This window comes from Natrix helvetica (assembly GCF_964273705.1).
Source record: "Natrix helvetica genome assembly, chromosome: 2".
Taxonomy (NCBI): Eukaryota; Metazoa; Chordata; class Lepidosauria; order Squamata; family Natricidae; genus Natrix; species Natrix helvetica.
In genome coordinates, this window is record NC_138552.1 from 117,616,020 (window position 1) to 117,638,580 (window position 22,561).

Here is a 22,561-nt window from a genome sequence, read left to right on the forward strand (position 1 = left end):
TATTATTATTATTATTATTATTATTATTATTATTATTATTATTATTATTATTATTATTATTATTATTATCTGGTCCTGATTATTTATTATTCTGCGATTATGTATGTATGTATGTATGTATGTATGTATGTATGTATGTATGTATGTATTCTTTATTCTGATTTAATTCCAGCTACAGGTTTGATTGGCTGCAGTTCTCTCTCTTCTCCCACCATGCCGATGGCTAGTAACTGCTTTGTGCAGTCATTTCACCAAGAGGAACAATTCAAATATCATTGCTTTTAGTAAATATATGAACTGATTTCAATGAATGTTAGAAAATCAGGCTAATTTTTTTACACAGACAGACTTACACTGAATTCAAAACAGAATAAACAGAAAATGAATTTGATTCTGTAATTATGAAAATGATTATATATTATGATCAATAATTTTAGCCTGGCTCAGTCCTCACTATAATTTCTGTGTATAAATTATATTTTGGATATTTGGACATGAAGTAATTTATTTTGGGTTTATTCTTGGAGCACAAAATTTTTGATATGCTAATAGGAAGTCAAATTTTAAAATCTGGCTTATAATACAATTTCAGGGTTTTATGATTTTCTCACCCTGTTGCTGATTCCCTTGATAGACATCACACCAAATTTGCTGTTTTAAATCTAAAGTTTTCTTTATATTATTTGGGAACAATAGGCCACTAAAATTAGGATTACCTTGAGCAGATGTTTAGATGTCACAGATTGTAGAAAGATGAAAAAATATAAACAATGCAACCGGACTGCTACAGTTTTAACCTAGGAATGGTATAGGAACCTGCTCAAGTAGGGAGTTGAACTAGAAGACCTCCAAGTCCCTTTCAATTCTGTTATTTTGTATTCTTGGCTTCAATGCAAATCACACAAAATTTTGTGTTAGTGCTCATTCATTTGAATATAGTAGCAAGTATGCTTGTTTTTCATACATGAAAGAATTTTATATATGAAAATGTATTGCATGTGTTACATGTAAATGACAATTACTAACATACACAGTTGCTATACATTTTTTATAAATAAAGATAGAAAATGAATAAATAAATAACAGATAGACAATGAATAAGGGAAATATAAGTAAATTCATGCATATTAAAATAAAGGTAAAGGTTTCCCCTCTTCAGTAGTGTCTGACTCTAGGGAATGGTGCTCAACTCTATTTCTTAATCAAGGGATCTAGCATTTCCCAAGGATATTTCCTGAGTCAGGTGGCAAGCATGACTATATGCTGAGGCACACAGAATGCTGTTACTTTCCCACTGAAGTGTTACCTATTTATCTACTTGTATTTGCATGTTTTAAACTGCTAGCTAGGGCAAATAACAGGAGCTCACTTGTGGTGCAGCACTTGGTTCTTGAACCCAAGCTGTCAACTTTCCAACTGACAAGCTCAACATTTTAAACCACTGAGTCATCACACCCCTATTAAAAATTGTTGTCTTTTAAAATTCCTACTGAAAATAATTAGACTTCATCCCCCCCGCCCCCCCAAACATCCCTTTCTTTGAATCTTCCTCAAAAACAGCAAAACTCCCACAGGAATCAAATGCCACAGTGATTCTGTTGATTACATTTGTCAAAAGGATTTGGGCCCAAAGTCTATAAACAGCATTTAGCCCAGTTCCTTTTAAACTGTTTGTTCAGTGTGCAGTACTTTCCAAAATATTATACATGTATGAAATTAGACAGAAAAATACTTATCCAAAATTGTTAATACATAATGGCATATAAAAAGAATCTGCATTAGCTCCCTGCTGAGATAATACCCATTAAACCTAAAGGCTGTTAAAGGTTCAAGGATCAAATTATAAAACAAGGACAAAAATGTACACACCTGCCAAGTACCACATTGTAACTCAAAAGAATTTGAAATAGTTTGATTTGCCATGGCTCTCATACAAGGTTGCAAATAATATGTTTCAATCCAACAAACAAAATATCTGGAAAAACTGTATCTGACCATCAGTTGTTTTAAACAATTAATCTGCATCAAAGCAAATATTTTTTTTGCATTTAAAGAATACAGAGTCCAATCTGTCTTTAGCTATTTCCAGTATAATCATTAATAAATGTAAATCAACTAATGCTTCATCATTTTTACTAAACCCTGACTGGGATGGTTGGATTCTATGTAATAAAATTTCTGCAACCATCTAGCCAATAAAGTAAAAGAATCGGAGCCTCTGTATCCACATTAATTAATGAAGTAAACCTGTAGCTTGCCCAGAATTTAGGATTTTTATCTGGTTTTCAAATCAATTTTATATCAGCCTCATAAAATGAAAGAGCTGTTTACTAGCTTTTTAAAAGATTCATTATAAACTTCCAATAGTACAGAGTCCAGGAAATCTGCAAACACTTCGTATCATTCTAGGACTCGGAGGTTAATCAATTTACACAAACTATTAGAATCAAGTAATATCAATATTATCCTATAATAAAAATTGAATATTTATATGATTCAAGAATTGCTTCCTATTATCCTACAAACTATATTTGTATGTTATAATAAAAAGTATATGATGATTTAGAAAAAAGTTAATTGCTAATGATTTTTAATAATTAGTAATTATTAATAGTTAATCATATAGAATTCTCCTGATTGAACAGGGGGTTGGACTAGAAGACCTCCAAGGTCCCTTCTAATCCTATTATTCTATGTTCTACATTCTAATACAATAATTATTTTAGAAAGTAGGCTCTGTTGATCTTGGTTTAATTGATGTGTCATCAACATATCTTCTTTTTCATCAGGCTCCCAATGCTTTAATCTATTAAATGAAAAAGCTACCTGGTCATCATAAAAATTTCCCATCTGTAACTTGGCTAATACAACTGCATGATAGGCCAGCTCCGTAGGATTTTATACATCAAAATTTCTTCTTTAACTTAAAAATCCCTCCTTTTGTAACAAAAGTTAAAGTACCAATTACCTTGGGCAGATTTAAACTTTTTAAATTGAAGGGTTCAGGTGAGAGAAGCATGATCAGATATAACAATAAGATGAACAGAAGAATCTAAAACATATTCTAATTAATAAAGAGGAAATTAAAATAATTTAGTATAGAACACATTCTGTGAGCATACGAAATTAATCCTAACATGAAGTTTACAATACACATCTATCAAATTAAACTTTTGTGTATAAGCTTAGAACACCTTCTAATTTTGATTATAACTATATTTTTAGGAGAGATCTTCTTATCCTTACTCTGATACATCAATGGATCAATGTCATTTCCTAGAATTAAATGATTATATATTAATTATACAATTTTGCCAAAAATCTATGAAATAAATTAGAATCATTTTATAGGCTAATAAAATTAATAAGAATTAAATCAAAATCTAATATCTTATCTTAATAATAATAAATGTCCATAACGATTAATATATTCTTGTGTTGCTACCATATTAACCTCTTTCCTAACTAATAGCATAATTCAAGCAATTTTAATACTATTCCCACTAATTTATGAAAACATTTATTGCTTTTTGTCTAAGGTCAAGTGTAATATTTATTTATTTGTCAAATTTTTAGCCTGTCCAATTCCAAATAGCTCTGGTAGCTTCACAAATTTGAAACCAATGTACAGTATCGTATAGAATAGTGGTTCTTAACCTGGGCGAAATCGCCCTCCAGGGGGTGATTTTGTTTTTCGGGGGGGGTGGAATGAAAAGGGGTGATGCGGGGGCAAAGGAATGGAAGGGGGGGCGATATGGGGGCGATGGAGTGAGACGTTTTGGGGACACTTTTGAGACTTGTTTCGTACAGTGAACCACTGTATATCTGTGGTACAAAAACATCAGATCACTCGCTATTAGTGGATTGAACTGTGTTTTAAAATGTTCCTCCAGCTAGCTTCAGTACAGAAAGTTGTACATATGTGAATACGCATTGCTCATCTTAATGCGTGTTGCGCAGCAGCCTCCTCACTCCACCCATACAGTGGCGCGCCATTGGCCAGAATTGGCAGTGATGGAGGGGTGAGCGCTTCTTTCGCATGCTGAGTGGCTGTCCACTGTGATGTCAGCTGTCATGTCAACGTAACTGTTGAAACTAGGTTTATCGATGTCCACCTATATTTTATAGTGTTCCAGTACAGTCAAAAATTTAATTTGCAGTTAGTGCCTTTCATTTCGAAGACCTCTCAAAATGGCCGAGAAGAGAAAGTGTCGCCAATATTCGACAGAATACCTAAAATTGGGATTCATTCCATCTCCTTCCAATGTACAGCTTCCATTTTGTCCTCTTTGTGACAAAACATTTTCTTTCTTTTTTTTTGAAATTTTTTTTTTATTAGTTTTACAAAATTTTAAGGAAAAGAGTGATGGGTATGGTTACAAATTTTGACAGCTACATCATGCAGGAAATGGTATTCCCCCCAATTCTCATAACTTTTACATAATGGTAAACAAGATGTTATTGCTTAACTAGATTTTGACAGCTTATTTTTACATTGTATCTTTCAATAGTTTCAATCATTTATTTTGTATCAAACTAAAAGATTCCTTATATCAGCAATTGCACTATTTTTCTAACTTACTTCTGTGATCTGAATTTTCTCATTGTTGTCTCCTCCCCCCCCCCACCTGCCAGCAAAACCTCGGCACCTCCCATATCTTGTGTGGTATCATCCGCTTTATCTAGGAGGGTTTTGTTTTTTTCCATGAAGGCCTCCGCCTCCATAGTTGTATTAATTCTAACTCTGCTGCCCTCCCAGAATATCAGCATGCCTTCTGGCAGAAGCCACCGGAACCAGAATCCTTTATCAAATAATTTTTTTGCTAATAGTGCATATTTTTTTCTTTTATCTCTTACTTTCTTCGGGATTTGTTTCAGGATGGCTATCTCTCTGTCCTTGTATTTGAATGTTTGCCCCCTTTGTGCCCCCAGAATCTCATCTCTTGTAGCCTTTTTAAGAAATTTGATGTGAACCTCTCTTGGAACATTGTGTGTTCTAGCATAAGCTGAATTAACCCTATAAACCAGGTCAATATTCCATCCTAACTGCTGTTTGTCTTTTTTAATATATTCTGCTAACATTTTTGTCATGATCTTCCTCAAGTCTTCATTGTCAGTCTCAATTACGTTTTGAAATCTAAGGAAAAAAGACATCCTTTCAAATTCCATTTTTATGATGTGGTTCTCAAGTTCTAAATTCCCTCTCTGGACCCCCCTCACCTCCCCCCTCATCTCAGCCGTCCCCTCCTCCAGAACTTCCAGTCTCTGTTTATTTTGTGCCGTTTGGTTTTGATTCTTTCTGAGCTGTTCATTCATTTCTCTCAATTGGCTTTTCAATTCCTCCTGCCCCTTTAAGATCTTTTGAAGCAGCTGATGGGTTGATTCCTGCTCAGGGGCTTTAGGTTGTAGAAACAATGTTAGTGACTGTTGTCCGATTGGACTGGATGTTGAAGATGTTGGAGCAGAACCAGCAAAGCCTGGTTTCCCAGGTGGTGGTCTCTTCGGAGCCATTATAAAAAAAGAAGAACTCAGAGGTGTCTATGTCCATACAATGAGATGGCGACTGTGGAAGGGCACAACCAAGAGAGACCACGAGGCAGGCAGTCCAGACAGGAGTAGAGACCTTTTCTATAATTCAAATCCAGTCAATTAAATCAGTTATTCAGGTCCAAGATATTATGTAGCAAGAGATATTTCTGAGAGTCACGGGGGCAAAAGTACAATGCCAGCAATTTTCATAGGCACAGTCAAATTTCAAAGAGCATAAAGACAACGGAAGTGTGCCATCTTGCTTCGCCAACACTGGGGATCAGAAAGCAACAAGCCAAAAGTTTTCAAAGTTTTTAAAGAAGTCAGATCATTCACTTTTCTTTCACAATTGCAATAAAACATTCATTTGCTCTCGGCTCCTGGGGCAATGCCAGAAGCCCCCCCATGGCCGCCGCCGATCCAGGGGACCCCAGCGAGCAGCCCATAAGGCAGGGTGCCCCTTCAAGGCACCCTGTGCCCTCCCCCAGCCGAGGGGAGCCCACCAAGAAAGCGCAGGGTGGACAAACAAGTCCGTCGCTCTCAACGACCGGAAGCAGAATCCACCAAAACATTTTCAAATGAAGCGATGAAGCCTTCCCGACTGAAAGACCATTTGGTAAGAATTCATTTGGATAAAGCCAACAAACTGGTACATTTTTCTAATCCTTAAAGGCCAAGTTTGAGGGTCGCAGCACTGTTGAGAAGTTATTTGGAAAATCGTCACTCAACGCTGACAAGGGGCTCTTTGTTCCTATGAAGTATCTTTGTTGATAGCAAAATGTGGCAAACCTCACACTATCAGAGAAATGCTGATTTTACCAGCAGTGAAACAGATTGTTGCCACCATGTTGGGGCCCAGCGCAAGCACTTTCACGCAATCGATTCCTTTGAGCAATGACACTGTATCAATAAGAATTGATGAAATGGCTGCTGAAGTGGAAGAAAGGCTTATTGACACCTTGAAAAGTACACTTGAAAAGTACAGAATTTGTGATGCAGATTTTTTTATTAAAAGTTTTAATAAATTTTACAAATGTTTCCCCTTCCCCTTCCCTCCCTCCACCCCCAACCCTACCCCCCACAACTCTCCCTCCACCCAACCTCCCAGAGCAAAATACAGGGTATAAACATTTAACAATTGTACGCTAACATAAGCTAACATCCTACCTCCTCTTGTGCTTTAATTCCCCTTTTGTTAAACTAACTTTAGATAAATTGTAAATTCCTTGTGCCTTCACTCATAAGCTAATTGAAAATTTTTAGTCCGATATTTATTTTGAATATAGTCAATCCATCTTCTCCATTCAAACTTATATTTCTCATCTGAATGGTCCTTCAAATATGCTGTAATTTTGGCCATCTCTGCTAGATTTACTACTTTTAGCGTCCATTCTTGAATAGTAGGCAATTCTTCCCTCTTCCAGTACTGCGCCACCAACAATCTTGCTGCCGTCGTTAAGTTCAAAATCAAATTAGTCTCTATAATTGTACAGTCTGTAATTATACCTAACAAAAACAACTGGGGAGTGAACTTTATCCTCTTTTTAAGTATATTTTGAATAAACCACCATATTTTTATCCAAAATGCTTTGACTTTTTTGCAAGTCCACCATATATGGTAATACGTAGCATCAGCACAATCACATCTCCAACATTTAGGTTGTAAATTTGGATACATACAAGCTAGCTTTTTAGGATCTAAATGCCATCTATAAAACATCTTATAAAAATTCTCTCTCAAATTCTGAGCTTGCGTAAATTTTACATTTCTTACCCAAATCTTTCCCCATGTTTCCATCATTATTGGTTCTTCAAACTTTTGTGCCCATTTTATCATACAATCTTTAACTAACTCTGTTTCAGAATCTGTTTCTATCAGTATATTATACAACCTTTTTATATGCATTTGACTCTGGTCCCTAATTTGTTTTACCAAACTATCCTCATTTTGCATGATACCAATTGTCTGATCTTTTTTCCATCTAGCTTGTAATTGTCCATACTAGAACCAGGTTTGAATTACCCTTTCCTCTCTTAATACATCCAAAGGCTTTAATTGTAGTACACCTCTTTCTATATTAAGAAATTCTCTATATGTAAATACATCCTGTTTTTGTTCTATACTTATATTCTCTATTGCGTGTCTGGGTACTACCCACATAGGTATCTTATCATTTAGCCTCTATTGGTATTTTTTCCAGACATGCAATAGGGCGTTCCTTAACATATGGCTTTTAAAAATCTTATCCGCCTTCTTATCATATATTAAATAAGCGTGCCAACCATATACCAAATCATATCCCTCAATATTCAGTATTCTATCTTCTGTTAGATTAATCCAGTCACTAATTGTTGATAAAACGACTGCTTCGTAGTATAATTTTAAATTGGGCATTTTCAAACCTCGTCTTTCCCGTATGTCTTGCATTATTTTAAGTTTTAGTCTTGGTTTCTTCCCCGCCAGACAAAGTTATTAATACCTTTCTGCCATTCTTCCAAATTTGCCTCTTTTTTAAGTATTGGTATCATTTGAAAGAAAAATAGAAACTTAGGCAAAACATTCATTTTTACTGCTGCTATCCTTCCCAACCAGGACAATTGTAGTTTTTTCCATTTATTCATCTCTAACTGTATTTTATGCCATAATGGTTCATAATTATACTTATATAATTTCCCGTTTGAGGTTGTAATGTAAACTCCTAAATATTTAACCTTTTCTACTATCTCGCATCCTGTTACTCTTTCTAATTCTTCTTTTTGATTTGTAGTCATATTTTTAACTATCATCTTTGTTTTCCCTAGATTTATTTTGAACCGGATACTTGACAATATTGATTAATTATGTTCATTAAATCTATAACTGATTTCCCCGGTTGGGTTAAAGTTACAACCAAGTCATCCGCAAATGCTCATACTCTATATTCATAATGCCTAATCTTAATTCCCTGTAGGTCAGGCATGTCCAAAGTGCGGCCCGGGGGCCAAATGTGGCCCTTTTTCAAATTTCAAGCGGCCCGCAGCCTCTTCTCCCCACTGGAGTTATTTGTTTAGTCTTTCATAAAATACCGTATTTTTCGAAGTATAAAGATGCATCTTTTTCCCCTCAAAAAAGAGGCTAAAAATCTGGGTGCATCTTATACACTGAATACAGCATTTTTTGCCTCCCAAAACTCTGCCCCCTTCACCAAAATGGCTGCGCATAGCCTCTAGGAGGTTTTCAGAGTGCTCCTGGGGGCTGTGGAGGGCATAAATGAGCAAAAAACAGGCCATTTTTTGCTCAACTTTGCCCCCCCTAGCCCCCAGGAGCACTCTAGAAGCCTCTTAAAGGCTATTCATGCTCTTTTTTTAAAAAGGCCCATTTTCGTGAAAAATGAGCCATTTTTGGGAGAGTGCAAAAACTTTTTTTTAATTTGCCTCTTCAAAATCTTGGTGCGTCTTATACTCCGAAAAATACGGTAGTTAATTCGCATTTAATGTTAAGGGTTCAAAGAATGTCAGGCTGAATGAATGGCCCCACACATTTTCACCTCACCAAATCTGGCCCTCCTTGCAAAAAGTTTGGACACCCCTGCTGTAGGTCATCTGACCCCCGTATTCTATTCAACAATAACTCCAAGGTTAAGATAAACAATAATGGAGACAGGGGACATCCCTGTCTTGTTCCTTTTTCAATTTTAAAGGATTCTGTTAAACTACCATTAACTATAATTTGTGCTGTCTGTTTCTGATATATAGCCTTGATAGATTGTGTGAAATACACTCAAAACTGCATCTTTTGTATTATTTTTATTAGAAATTGCCAATTCACTCGATCAAATGCTTTCTCAACGTCTAAGAATAAAAGTGCTGCAGGGACTTGGTTGTTCTTCCCCAAGTATTTCAATATATTAACAATTTGTCTTACATTACTTTTCATTTATCTCCCCTGTATAAAACCAGATTGATCATTATGAATCATTTGTTGCATAATTGACATCAACTTATTTGCTAATATTTTAGCAAAAATTTTATAATCTGTATTAAGTAATGAAATAGGCCTATAGTTTTTTGGCTGAGTATGATCCTGATCTTCTTTTGGAATCAGGGAAATAAAGACTGTTCTCCAAGATGATGGTGCCCTTCCTTCCATTTGAATTTTATTAAATAATTCCTTAAGAGGTTCTACCATTTCTAATTGTAACTTTTTATAATAAACCACTGTCAATCCATCTGTACCTGGGGCCTTCCCAATTTTTAACTGCTTAATTGCCAGGAGAATTTCCTCCGTGGTTACAGGTTGATTCAGTCTTTCCCTTTGTTCATCTGTAACTATAGGTATTTTCTCTTTCTCCGGATATCTATCTATATCTAAACCTTGTATTTTATCACCAGCGTACAGCCTAGTATAAAACTCTGAGAAAGCCTTTTTAATCATGTCCTGTTGATAGACTTCTTTACCTTTGTATTCTACTTTCTCTATAGTACGAGACTTTTGTTTTTTCCTTAACATGTATGCTAACCATCTACCTGGTTTATTTGCATTACAAAAAGTATTATGTTTAGCATATAACAGATTAGTGGCTACTTGATCTGACATCAACATGTTGAATTGCCCTTGCAATAAAGTAATTACTTCTTTTATCTTCTTAACATCTGGGTTAGATATTAATGCCTGCTGTTTCTTTTTTATCTCTTCTTCTAATTCCCTTCATTTCCCCCCCTGTCTATGCCTATATAGATTGTTCAAATTTATTAAGACACCTCTCATGTATGCTTTGCTTGCATCCCAAACCATTTCCATCGATGTCCCCTTATGCATGTTAAAAGCAAAATATTCTTTCAATAGTGTTTTACATTCTATAACATTTCTCTCATATCTAAATAGACTTTCATTTAACCTCCAAGACCTCCTAGATCCCTCTCTATATTCCAATTCCATCCAAACCGGATTATGATCTGTTAGAGTTCTCGGGCATATCTTTGTCTTCTTCACCCTAGAAAGGAAATCATTTGTAATTAGTATGAAGGCAATTCTGGAAAAGGATTTATGCCTATCGGAAAAAAATGTAAACTCTTGTTCTTTAACATTCCGTTCTCTCCAGATATCTCTCAGTTCCATATCATCCATCAGATCAAAAAAGGATGTAGGCAATCTTGTTCATGTTTGAGTATTTTGCAGAAGTCTCTTCTTGTCTTTAATGGTGTCCAGTACTCCGTTCCAGTCACCTAATAGTATACACGATCTATAATCCCATTGTGTTAATTTAGTATGAAGCAACTTGTAAAAAAATTCTTGTTGATTGGAAGCATAAACACCTGTTAAGAGTGTTTTCTTTCCTTCTATTAGTAGTTCAATTGCAATATATCTTCCTTGAGGATCTGCTTCAATTAATTCAGCCTTTAAGTATTTTCTTAAGTATATAACTATACCATTTTTCTTCTCTGGAGCAGATGCCACAAAATGTGATCCTAATCTTGTGATCATCAAATATTTCTGATCCTGTGTTCTAATATGTGTTTCTTGCAGACAAATTACATCATTGTTAAATTTTTTCAGATAGTGAAATATTTTTTTCCTTTTTTGTGGTGAATTTAAACCATTAACGTTCCAGGCTAGAAATTTAATTGTCATCTTCAGCTCCCTGAAGCTTTCTAAGAGCTACCTGGAAATCTTGCTGGGATTTCACCTTCGGTCTTCCTCCCCCCACAGCTTCTGTGTTCATATTTGTAATTTCTTGGATTATTGTCTGGGCTTGCTGCATCTTTAATTCTTGCTCTTTGCGTTTAGTGGCCACTCGAGTTTGTCTTTGTTCCATAATTTCTTCTGTCTCCTCAGGTAAGTCCAGAGCTTGAGCAGCTCCCACTTGTGCCTGAATAGCTTGCTGTTTGGTCTCCCCTGCTTCTTTTCTTCCTCTAGATCCTGGAGATGGAGGGTATCCAGCCTTTAATACATTGCTATAAAAATCTCTTGCCTTCCAAACTGAATTAAGATGATATCTTTCTCCTAGGTAGTTCACCACCAATCCGGCTGGGGCCTCCCATCTATACTGTATCTGGCGATGCAAATAACTGGGGCGATGGCTATCCTATAGGCAGAGGAAGCAGAAGCAAGAGAATTGGATCAATAAATTACAAGATGAAAAAGGCAAGATCTGCTATCAACTAGAGGAAAGGAAAAGGATTACCCAAGAATACTATGAACAATTATATAGAGAAAACCGAGACTATACAAAGGAAGGAATACTACAATATCAGGAAAAGTCAGATCTGCCAAAGAGACCAGAGGAAATAAAAGATATACTCAATGAAGAAATTAAAACATCAGAGATAATTGAGACCATAAAAAGACAAAAGAATAATAAAGCTGCAGGGCCGGATGGACTGCCAGTGGAAATATATAAAGAATTCCAGGATATGCTTGTTCCTGTGAAGGTTCCAAGAATTGCCCTAATTAATTTACGAGCCCCAAGATGAAATTTAAAAAAACACCATTCGTTTATTAGGACTAACATCTTAGCACGGACTTCTGTGTAGCTAAAACTAAATCACACTTAATGGCATCTGACCTTTACCCCTGTGCCCACTCCCCTCTGGCTGAGGTCATCAATCACATTCTCCAACAGAATGTTATGGCAGGGTTCTGGACATGCGTATTCACATCCCAGTACAGAAATATGAGACTTTTACTCTGGCCAAAAGTATGCATGGCATTTCCCTCCCCTTCTCAAGGTGATATTAGTCATGGAAACACCTTAGGTGTTGACATCTGGCTCCCCTCAATTCCTGAAAGCGACCTGTATAAAACAAAGCAATTGGAGTACAGGTGTATAACTTAGGGATGTGTCTCTCCCCCAGGCTTGCTTGGATTTTCTGCATAGAATTTTGCTATAAGGCAATCAGCCTGGATATTTCTACTTTTCACCCAATATGCCTCTGATAAGGGGTAGCCCTTCCACTTGATTAAGTATTGGACTTGTCTCCTGTGCCAACTTGAATCAAGGATACGCTGAACTTCATAATGGGTTTGGCCCCCTATGACCATAGGGCCTGGGTAGTGGTCTCAGAGTGGATCCAATCACGGGTTTTAAGAGTCTGCTATGGAATGCTGGGTGTATCTTCCCCAACAATCAAGTCAGTTTCAATTGCACTGTGACTGGGTTGATGATCTTTACTATGGGGATTGGTCCCATAAACTCTGGCCCCAGTTTCTTGCTAGGCAGTTTTAATCTCAAATATTTTGTGGAGAGATAAACCTTCTCTCCCATCCGGAATGGCCATTGCGGAGCCCGGTGTTTGTCTGCCTGTTTCTTATAGGTTTGTGCCGCTTTAGCCTGTGCCTTTTTGACATTTTCCCAGGTCGCTTTCAGCATCGACATCCAGTCAGCCAAGCTGACTGAGGAGAGGGATCACTTGGATACTCAGGCATTGGGACAAAGTCCATACCGCTCACTCTTTTGAATGGCGTGAGTTCTGTGCTACTGTGGACAACATTATTGTATGTGATAAAAGGTCTGCCCAATTGGACTGCTGATAGTTCACGTAACACCTCAGGTACTGCTCTATCATGGCATTCAGTCTCTCTGCTGCCCCATTGGTGCTTGGATGAAAAGCTGAACTAAGACCCTGAGATGATCCAATGGACCACAGGAACTCCCTCCAGAACATAGCCGTGAACTGGACCCCTCTGTCTAAGAAAATTCTTCGAGGTACTCCATGCAGTCAGTAGATATGCTTCACGAACAGTTTAGCCAGCTTGTGAGCTGAGGGTAGTCCGCTACAGGGTATGAAGTGTGCCTGTTTGGAGAATAGGTCTATTACAGTCCAAATCACTGTGTTTCCCCCACTTTTTGGCAACTCTACTATAAAGTCCATTGCGATCTCCTCCCATGGCCTCGTTGGCTCTGCTACTATTTGCTTTACTCCAGGGGTTTTTCCTGGTTGTCTCTTCATTGTGGCACAAATGGTACAACTTTTCACGTAACTATCTACATCTTTCTTCATGTCAGGCCACCAGAACTGCCTCTGGGCTAAGTGTAAAGTCTTTAGGAACCCAAAGTGGCCTGTCAGTTTGGCATCATGACTCCTCTGGAGAACTAGGGTACGTAGGGATTCTGGGACGTAGAGTTTCGTCCCCTTCCATGCAAGGTCATCTCTTTTCATCAAGATGTGTTGGTTGTTTTGGAACCAGGGGTGAAGCAGTTCAGTTTTGAGTCTCGTGGTTAGGTCGTTTGCAAGTTGGTTTTGCCGGTCACGGTGTTGCCGTCTGGTGGTCACTTGGGCAGCAGTTTGGGTAGAGGGAATAATGGCGTCCACTACATGCTCCCATTCGCATTTGTACTGAGGCATACAGGAGAAGGCCTCAGCTAGAAAGTTCCTCCCATCTGGAATGTGCATTAAGACAAAATCAAAATGGTTGAAGTATTGAGCCCATCGGACTTGTTTGGGTGATAGTTTCCATGGGGTCCTAAGCGCCTCCAGATTTTTGTGATCAGTCCAGACTTCGAACGGTTTCTGGCTCCCTTCCAACAGGTGTCTCCAGATTAGCAGTGCCCATCTCACTGCGAAAGCCTCCTTTTCCCATGCGGCCCATCGTCTCTTTGTGTCTGTGAGCTTGTGGGAGGTGTATGCGCAGGGTTGTAAGCTTCCTTGGTTGTTTCTTGGGAGTAGCACCGATCCCATTGCCACATCACTGGCATCTGCCTGAATCACAAAAGGTTGCTCGGGGTCAGGAATCTTCAGCACTGGCTCCTTTGCAAACATTTCTTTTAGTGTCTCGAACACCTCTTGGCAGGTTAGGTCCCATGGTAGGGGTTGTCCCGGATGAGGTTTTGTTCCTGGGCTCCCTGTCTTCAGCAGGTTTGTCAGGGTTTGGCAATCTATGCAAAGGAGGGGATGAATTGCCTGTAGAAGTTTGTGAACCCTAGAAAGCTTTGTAGCTGTCTGCGGGTGCAAGGGGGATGCCAGCTTAGGATGGCTTGCACTTTTGCTGGGTCGATCTCTATTCCCTCATTTGACACTCGGTGACCCAGGTAGTCTAACTGTGCACGGTGGAATTTGCATTTTGATACCTTGATGTACAGAAGTTTCTCCAGTACTTGGCGGACATGGAGTACGTGGTCGTCCATGGTCTCCGTGTAGATAAGGATGTCATCTAGGTAGATGAGGACCCTTTGTAGAGGTGCTCGTGCAACACCTTATTTATTAACTGCATGAATACCGCTGGAGGCCCCTGCAGTCCAAAAGGCATCACTTTGAATTGAAAGCTCCCTAGAGGGAAGTTGAATGCTGTTTTCCACTCATCTCCCTCTCTGATTCATACTCAGTAGTATGCTTCTCTGAGGTCTAGTTTGGTGAAGACTTTTCCCTTGGCCAGATGAGATAGCATATCCTTCATGAGGGAGAGAGGATAGAGGTTGTGTACAGACACCCCGTTTATCCCTCAAAAGTCTACACACAGCCTCATGGTGCCATCATTTTTTTTCTTTAAAGAGGACTGTTGCCACGACGTGTGGCTTGGCTGGCTCAATGAACCCCTTGCTAGGTTTTTGTCTATGTATTTGTGCATCTCTTGCATTTCCCGGGGCGTCATGGCATACAGTTTGGGCTTGGGTAGTTTTGCCCCGGGGATGATTTCGATGGCGCAGTCTGTCTGGGGAGGCAGAACATCACACTCGGCTTTGCTGAATACTTCTATAAGGTCCTGATATTCTATCGGAATCAGTTCAGCCTCTGGGGTTTTGTTGGATGTGGTTGCCAGTTGTTCTCGTGGGCTTTCTTGGGAGGTTTCCAGCTTGGGTGGTGTTTCTGCTTGCTGGTGTGGGAGGAGTTGGGGGCCCCTTGATATCCTAAGTCTTCGGGTACCCCCTTGCCATCAGATGGTCCCAGTATGATTGCGTCTGTCATTTTGGTGGCTATTATGAATCAAATTATTTCCTAGTGATCCGCTAGTTCTAGCCTCACTTGTTCAGTGAGGTGGGAGCATAGGCTCCTCCCATTAGGGACCCATCGACTTGCTCGAACTGGATTGGGTGGGCAGTCTTTTTGCTCTGATCCCCAGTGTCAGGACTGTGGTTAGGTTGATCAGGCACCTTGTGCAGCCTGAGTCTATTAGGGCTTGAAAATCCCCCTGGTTTCCTGTTTTGGGGGCTGTGAGGCGTATTGGAAAAAGGAAAGGGTGAATTGATTCACTCACCATTGGGTCATTTTCTCCCTCGTCCTCACTGTCATATGATTTGGGCGACTGATTGTCGCTGCCTGGGGTTCCATCACTTTTGCCTGAGGGGAAAGGGGCCTTTGCAGCCTGGAGGGCTTTCCCGGACGTATTGGTGGTCCGTTTGGGGCCTTGTTCTGTTGTGCCCTGGGTGGTGGGTCTGGCTTTGGTTTTGGGGCTGGGCTTGGCAATCAGCTGCCATGTGGCCCACACCTGTAGCATTTCAGCGGACTTTGAGGGAGGGCTGGTCTCAGAGCTTGCTGTGGTGCTGTGGTTCCCTGCGGCTGGGTGGTTTCAGGTCGGGTTGACCTCTCTCTTGTGTGTCCGGTTGCTTTGTCATGTCGTTGGTGTGCAGCCCGCTGTCGACTTTTGTTGCTACTCGGAACCACTCAGAGAGTTCATTTGGGATGTCGCAGTATGCAGTTACCTGGGCAATTTGCTTGTCCAGGCTTGTTCTGAAAAAATGCACCAGCAGCCGCTCTGGTAAAGGGGGTAGCCATCCTATGACCCTCCTAAATTCACAGATGTGCTCTTTGATCGGGCGGCCCCTCTGCTTTAGGTTGCTGAGTTCCTCTTCTGCATATGGGTCCTCCTCCTCCACCTCCTCGAACCTGGCCTCTAGCAATTGCAGGAAGTCATCAATGTCTTGCAGTTGGGGAGCTCTCCTCTTCTGGAGGGCTGCTAGGCATTCCCTTGCTTCTCCCTCTAGACCAGTGATGGCAAACCTATGGCACGCGTGCCACAGGTGGCACGCGGAGCCATTTGTCAGGGCACGTGAGGCATGCCCTGTCAGCTGGCCAGCACACATGCGCGCGCTGGCCACCTGAGTACACCGTTTTTAAAAGCCATTTTTTCACCCTTCCCAAGCTCCAGAGGCTTTATAGGATCCTGGGGAGGGCGGAAAGAAGCCTCCGGACCGTCCCTGAAGCCTTCAGAATGCTTAAAACGACCCTCCGAGCAAACCGGAAGTCACCTCCGGTTTGATCGGAGGGTCGTTTTGAGCGCTCTGAAGGCGTCAAGGAAGCCTCCGGAATGCTTAAAACGACCCTCCGAGCAAACCGTAAGTCACTTCCAGTTTGCTCGGAGGGTCGTTTTGAGCGCTCCAAAGGCGTCAGGGAAGCCTCCGGACGGTCCCTGAAGCCTTCGGAGCGCTCAAAACGACCCTTGAGCAAACTGGAAGTCATTTCCGGTTTGCTCGGAGGATCATTTTAAGCATTCCGATGGCTCAGGGAGCCTCCGGATGGTCCCTGAAGCCTCCAGAGGGCCTCTGGGGGGGGGGCTCTATTCGCCCTCCCCAGGCTCCTATAAAGCCTCTGGTGCCTGGGGAGGGTGAAAAAATCATATAAAAATGGGAGGTCACGCCTGTTGTGTGTGCATACACACTGCGGGGTCGTGCATTGCATTATGGGTGTGGCACGCCCGCACACGACCCCCCCTGCGCTCCCCCCACTTGTGGCACCCAAGCCAAAAAAGGTTCATCATTGCTGCTCTAGACCCTCTGTGATGACATTCACCATGGCTCTGGGGGATGGGTAGAGGTGCCCATAGCTTTCTAGGTGGATATCAGCTGAATCAAGGAATAGGGATAGCTGGTCTGAGTCTCCGTCAAACTTTCCCCTAAATTGGGGTGGGTCATCCAGCCCTAATCCCCCAGCCTCCTGTCGGCCTTGGTATGCTTGCGCCTGATATGGCTGGTTATCTCTTTCACCCCGAGTTCGGAGAGAGGGAGGGGGTGGCCTGCTCTTGGCAGCCTGCCTGCCTGCTGTGTGGGAGAGGCACTGGTTGCCATTCTGGGCTCCTTCTCCTTCCATCAGGATGGGGAGGGAGGCAGCGCTCCAGTCTGCATATCTTCCCTTCAACAACATCAGATGTCCCCCCACTCACTTCCTCCCTCCGTTGATCTTTAATTAATGCAAAGTATAGCAATCCAGAAAGGTACAAGGCAAGGTTGTCCCCTATCCCCACTGCTGTTTATATTAACCTTAGAAGTTTTAGCCAGGAATGTACGTAAAGAGGAACAGATAAAGGGACTATAAATTAAAAAGGAATTTAAGTTACAGGCTTTTGTGGATGATTTTGTGTTTGTGTTAGAGGATCCTATAAAGTCTGGTATGAAACTTATTGAGAAATTGACAGAGTATGGGAAAGTAGCGGGTTTAAAGATAAATATGACAAAGGTATACATTTATCTGTGAGGTGTGTGTCCATCAAAGAAGATAACTATACTAATTTGATCAATAAAACTAAGAAAGACATAGAAAGGAGGAAAAACCTACAATTGTCCCTGATGGGTGGGATTGCAATCATAAAAATGAATGTATTACCAAAATTTCTTTTCCTATTTCAGAATATTCCCATTAAATTAGAAAAAAGTTTTTTTAAGGATTTGAATCAATTGGTTTCAAAATTTATTTGGCAGGGAAGAAAACCAAGAATAAAACTCAAGGACACTAAGGAAAAAGGAGGATTTGGTGTACCAGATTGGGAACTTTATTATACTGCGCCCACTCTAACATGGTTAAAAGAATGGATAATGTTGAGAAATAAAAGATTACTCAAATTGGAAGGTCATGACCTCCAAGTAGGATGGCATGCCTTCCTTTGGTATGAAAAAGGATCTGCACACAAATATTTCAATAGACACTACATCAGACAGTCCCTGTTATTAATATGGAACAAAATTAAACACGACCACTATACCAAAACACCAATTTGGCTATCTATGATGGAAGCATACATACACCCAAATTTAATTAATATGAAAAATATAGTTACATAGAAAGAGTTATTGAACAGACAGGGGGTGATCAAAACTAGATTAGAATTGGCAACACAAGGGGTACAAGTAGGATGCTGGTCCTACTTACAGATACAATCAAGGTTTGCACAAGATAGGAAGAAGGAAGGTATTGCCAAAGATTACACAATATTAGATAAACTTTTGATACAGACAGAAAACAGGCTGATCAAAATGTTGTATAGATTTTTGTTGGAATATAAGCTAGAGGAGGAACATATCAAAGAAACTAAGGTTGCCTGGGCGAAAAAAATTCGGTTATAATGTGGAATTGGCTAAGTGGGAAAAACTTTGGATACTTAATCAGAAACAACGATGGCTACGGCGTATAAAGAAAATCTTTAGAAGATGTTCTACAGATGGCATCTCCTCCCAGCACGGCTCTCCAAAATGTTTAAAAATCTGCTCCCAAATTGTTGGAAGTGTAAAAAAACACCGGGCACTTTTTATCATATGTGGTGGACGTGCAATGAGGCAAAAAATATTGGAAAATGATTCAATCATTGTTAGAACAAATGGTGGGAGACCAAATCTGGTTTAAACCAGAATTTTTCTCCTGAGTATAATACAGGAGAGGTTTAAGAAAGATACACTTTATCTAATTATACATGTACTAACTGTGGAGCGCATAACTTATGCACAATATTGGAAAAAAGAAAATACACCATCAGAGCTGGATATAATCAGAAAAGTGTTGGCCTGTGCGGAAGCAGATAGGCTCACTCTTGAACTTAAAAATAAAGGGGAATCAGAATATTTTGAAGTCTGGAACAGATTTTATGATTGGTATAAGTCAAGGTGACAAGACTGGAACAAACTGTATATATTGTGATTGGACAGAAGGATAGACAATGTATTAAGTAGGCTAATTGTTAATGGTTGAGACTAGCTGTATACAATGTGAATGTATGGTCACTTTGACTTCGCGGTATTGCATTGTTTTAAATGGAAAAATAATAAAAATATCTTCAAAAAAAAATTGGCATCATCTCACCAAGCACAAGGAAGCCATTGGTGTTCTTTTTTGCTTTTTGTGTACATACATTTTCTTCATTAATAATTGTCTCAGCTCTTATCGTTGTATTTGCTTGCATTGGATTTCACGTTCCAGTTTGAGTTTTCGGCTTTGTTTTCTAATTCTTGTGCTCTGTAAAACGTTTTGTGTGTCTCTTTGTATTGTACTTTTTTAGCGTGCACTCCAGTTCGATATTATATTTTCTCAGTTTTATGGTTCCAATTTTTTTTGTGCTCTTTGTGTAAACGTTTTGTGTAGATATATATATATTTCTTCAGTTTAAGGCATTAAATTTGTCGCTCTGATTTTGTTGCTTTCCTTCTGTAAAAATTTTCTTTGTGTCTTTTTAACCCTTTTTACAGTGTGCATGAATATATATTTTCTTTGAATCTTAATTTAGTTTCAGAGTTTTCATCTTGAAATTCTTAGTTCCTGAATTGTGGTTTGTTCTTATGCCCTTTTTATATTTCTTTTTGCATGTTAAAATTCACTTGTAATTAAATTATTACATGTTACTGGTTTTTTTGAGCATTTTGTTTTCTTGCAGTTGAATTTAGTTTTCAGTGGTCATTGCATTTAAGTGCCTTGAATAAATAAGATAATAATGAAATACATGTATCACGAAGTTTGGGAGTAAAGTGATGGGTGGCATCAGAATTTTTTACACAGTTGAGATATGGGAAAAAGACTTGAAATAAATTATTTGCATCGATATGTCCTGATAACAATTTTAAAGAAAACAAAAAATGTGTTTGCATAAATTGAATAATTATTTCCCTGTGTTGTGATTGAGAGATTATGTTGGGGGAGGGGGGCGATGATAACATCCTCAATGGCTGAAGGGGGCGATTCTTTCAAAAAGGTTAAGAACCACTGGTATAGAACACAAGCAATATATGAGGGGAGATGTTGTTCCAAAGGTGGGAGAAAAGAAGGCCTACTTCCTGCAGCCCATTAGAGAGCATCATTCAATTCAGTAGTGCCCAATCTTTCCACCTTGGTAGCCTGGTCCAGTGCAAGGTGTGTGCATGTGAATGGCAGGTGTATACGCACACAGATCCATTGGTGGGAGAGTGACTGGAGTTTTGGGTGTGAATGGAGGGCGCTTGTACTCGAAGTTCCACTTGTGTGAGCAGAGAGCACTTGAATGGAAGGTGCAAACCCTGTTAGTGTGCCACGGTCCAGGGGTTGAGGACTTGATTTAATTGATAGGACCTGAAGCAAGCGAGCTGTGTTGGAGCAAATAGACATGTAGTCCCTCAGATAGTAGGCCCTATGCAATGTAGGACTTTATAGATCGTAATCAGCATCTTGAAATAACTTCAAACCCAAATGGCAACCAATGCAGTTCAAATATCAGGGCATGCTCATCACTGCTTGCCCTGCACATTTGGGATCAGCTATAATTTCTGGGTGATCTTTAAGGGAAACCCCATTTGGACCACATTGCAATAATCCAACTTGAAGATGACCATACAATGAGGGATTGTGAGGCATTTTGTTCCAAAAATGTGTGCAACTAGTGTACAAGCTGAATCTGTGAAAGGCTTTCATGGCCATAGCTGCCACTAGGAATGGAGTGTTCAGGAAGACCCCTATGTTATGCACCAGTTCTGAGCAGGGCATATATACCTGAAAATATATTCACAGAAATGTTCATCCAAGGGCTAATGGCATTCAGCAGCTAATGGTATTTTAAAATAACTCCACAAAATAAATCTTTTGAATTCCAAAAAATTTATTGGAAAAAGTAATTTATCAGTGTTTTACAATTTTTGTGAGTTATAAATATACAGTCTTCTTCTATGCACAAGCCTGCAATTCCCTGTAGGGCTAAGGAAAGACCTATCCCATTCTGGTCAGAGGATACATGCAGATTACCAGTGGAACAGATTATTACATAGCTCTCATGTCCAACCAGGAAAAGAAGAAATAAACCACTTCTAAGCTATATATGGATTGAATATATATGTTGCTCTCTCACTGGGCAAAGCTCATAAACATAAATACTCTAAAATGTGTAACTTAACATTTGTAGACATATTGTCAATTACTATATTTTTAAAACTGATAAATCCTACCTAAATCTAAGTAACTTTAAAATAGTTTGCATAATAAAAGAAAAATACACTGGTTTGAAGGAACTAAATGTCATACAGATGTTTTGTCCTATGTTTTTCAAGAGCACTTTTACATATGATCTATTTACTGGAATCAAGTAGAAAACCTGCATTCCAAGAAAAGGTTTTCCTTTAAATTATAATATTATAACTATGATTACTATTAAGACCATTTTTATTTTTTTGGTTTTTTGCCTTCCTTCTTTTTCTCCTTATCCTTTTCTTTTCCCTTGTCTTTTCCTTTTCCTTTTCCTTTCCCCTTTCCAGTATCTTCCTTCTCTGTCAGTGACTTGATTCGTGCTTTTCCTAGAGGAGTCTTTGCATACCAAACCTAGAAAATTAGATAGAAATATTTTTACAAAGCCTGAAAATACATGCATAACATTGCTTTGAGAGCAGCTCATTTCTTGAATATTAGGCCAATCAATCAGAATAGAGCTGAAAGTCTTCTAGTCCAGCCCCCTGCTCAAGCAGGAGATCCTATACCATTTCAGACAAGTGGCTGTCCAGTTTCTTCTGAAAACCCTCCAGTGATGAAGCACCCATAACTTCTGAAGGCGAACTGTTCTCACTACTAGTACATTTATCCTTAATTTGAGATACCTTAACATTCTCTGAATTCCCCCAAGAATGTTCAGACCCACATGCCTCAAAGAAAACATGCAAGCACCTAGAAAAGAGACATCATCAAATATCCCTTAAAAAGTCACATTCAACAAACTCACCTGAGATAAACATAAACCATCCCAAGGCTGCATCCCCTAAAAAAGGAATGCAAGTATTGATGATATGAGATTCTATTCTAAAGGAACTTCCGGTTTGCTCAGAGGGTCGTTTTGAGCGCTCCAAAGGCTTCAGGGACCTTCAGGAGGCTTCCCTGAAGCCTCGGGAGCAGTCAAAACGACTCTCCG

The 22,561-nt window shown here is 39.5% G+C and overlaps 1 protein-coding gene across 3 annotated transcripts in view; it reads right to left on the reverse strand.

Annotated features, from left to right (window-relative positions):
* Window positions 1-21,250: 21,250 nt before the first annotated feature.
* Window positions 21,251-22,561, reverse strand: part of DRC11 (dynein regulatory complex subunit 11) — a 268,281-nt gene continuing 266,970 nt past the window's right edge. For all 3 annotated transcript variants that reach the window (XM_081940018.1, XM_081940019.1, XM_081940017.1), the window contains one exon: window positions 21,251-21,981. In XM_081940018.1, the coding sequence (XP_081796144.1) occupies window positions 21,826-21,981 (156 nt within the window). In that variant the 3' untranslated portion in view covers window positions 21,251-21,825. The remainder of the gene's footprint in view (window positions 21,982-22,561) is intronic.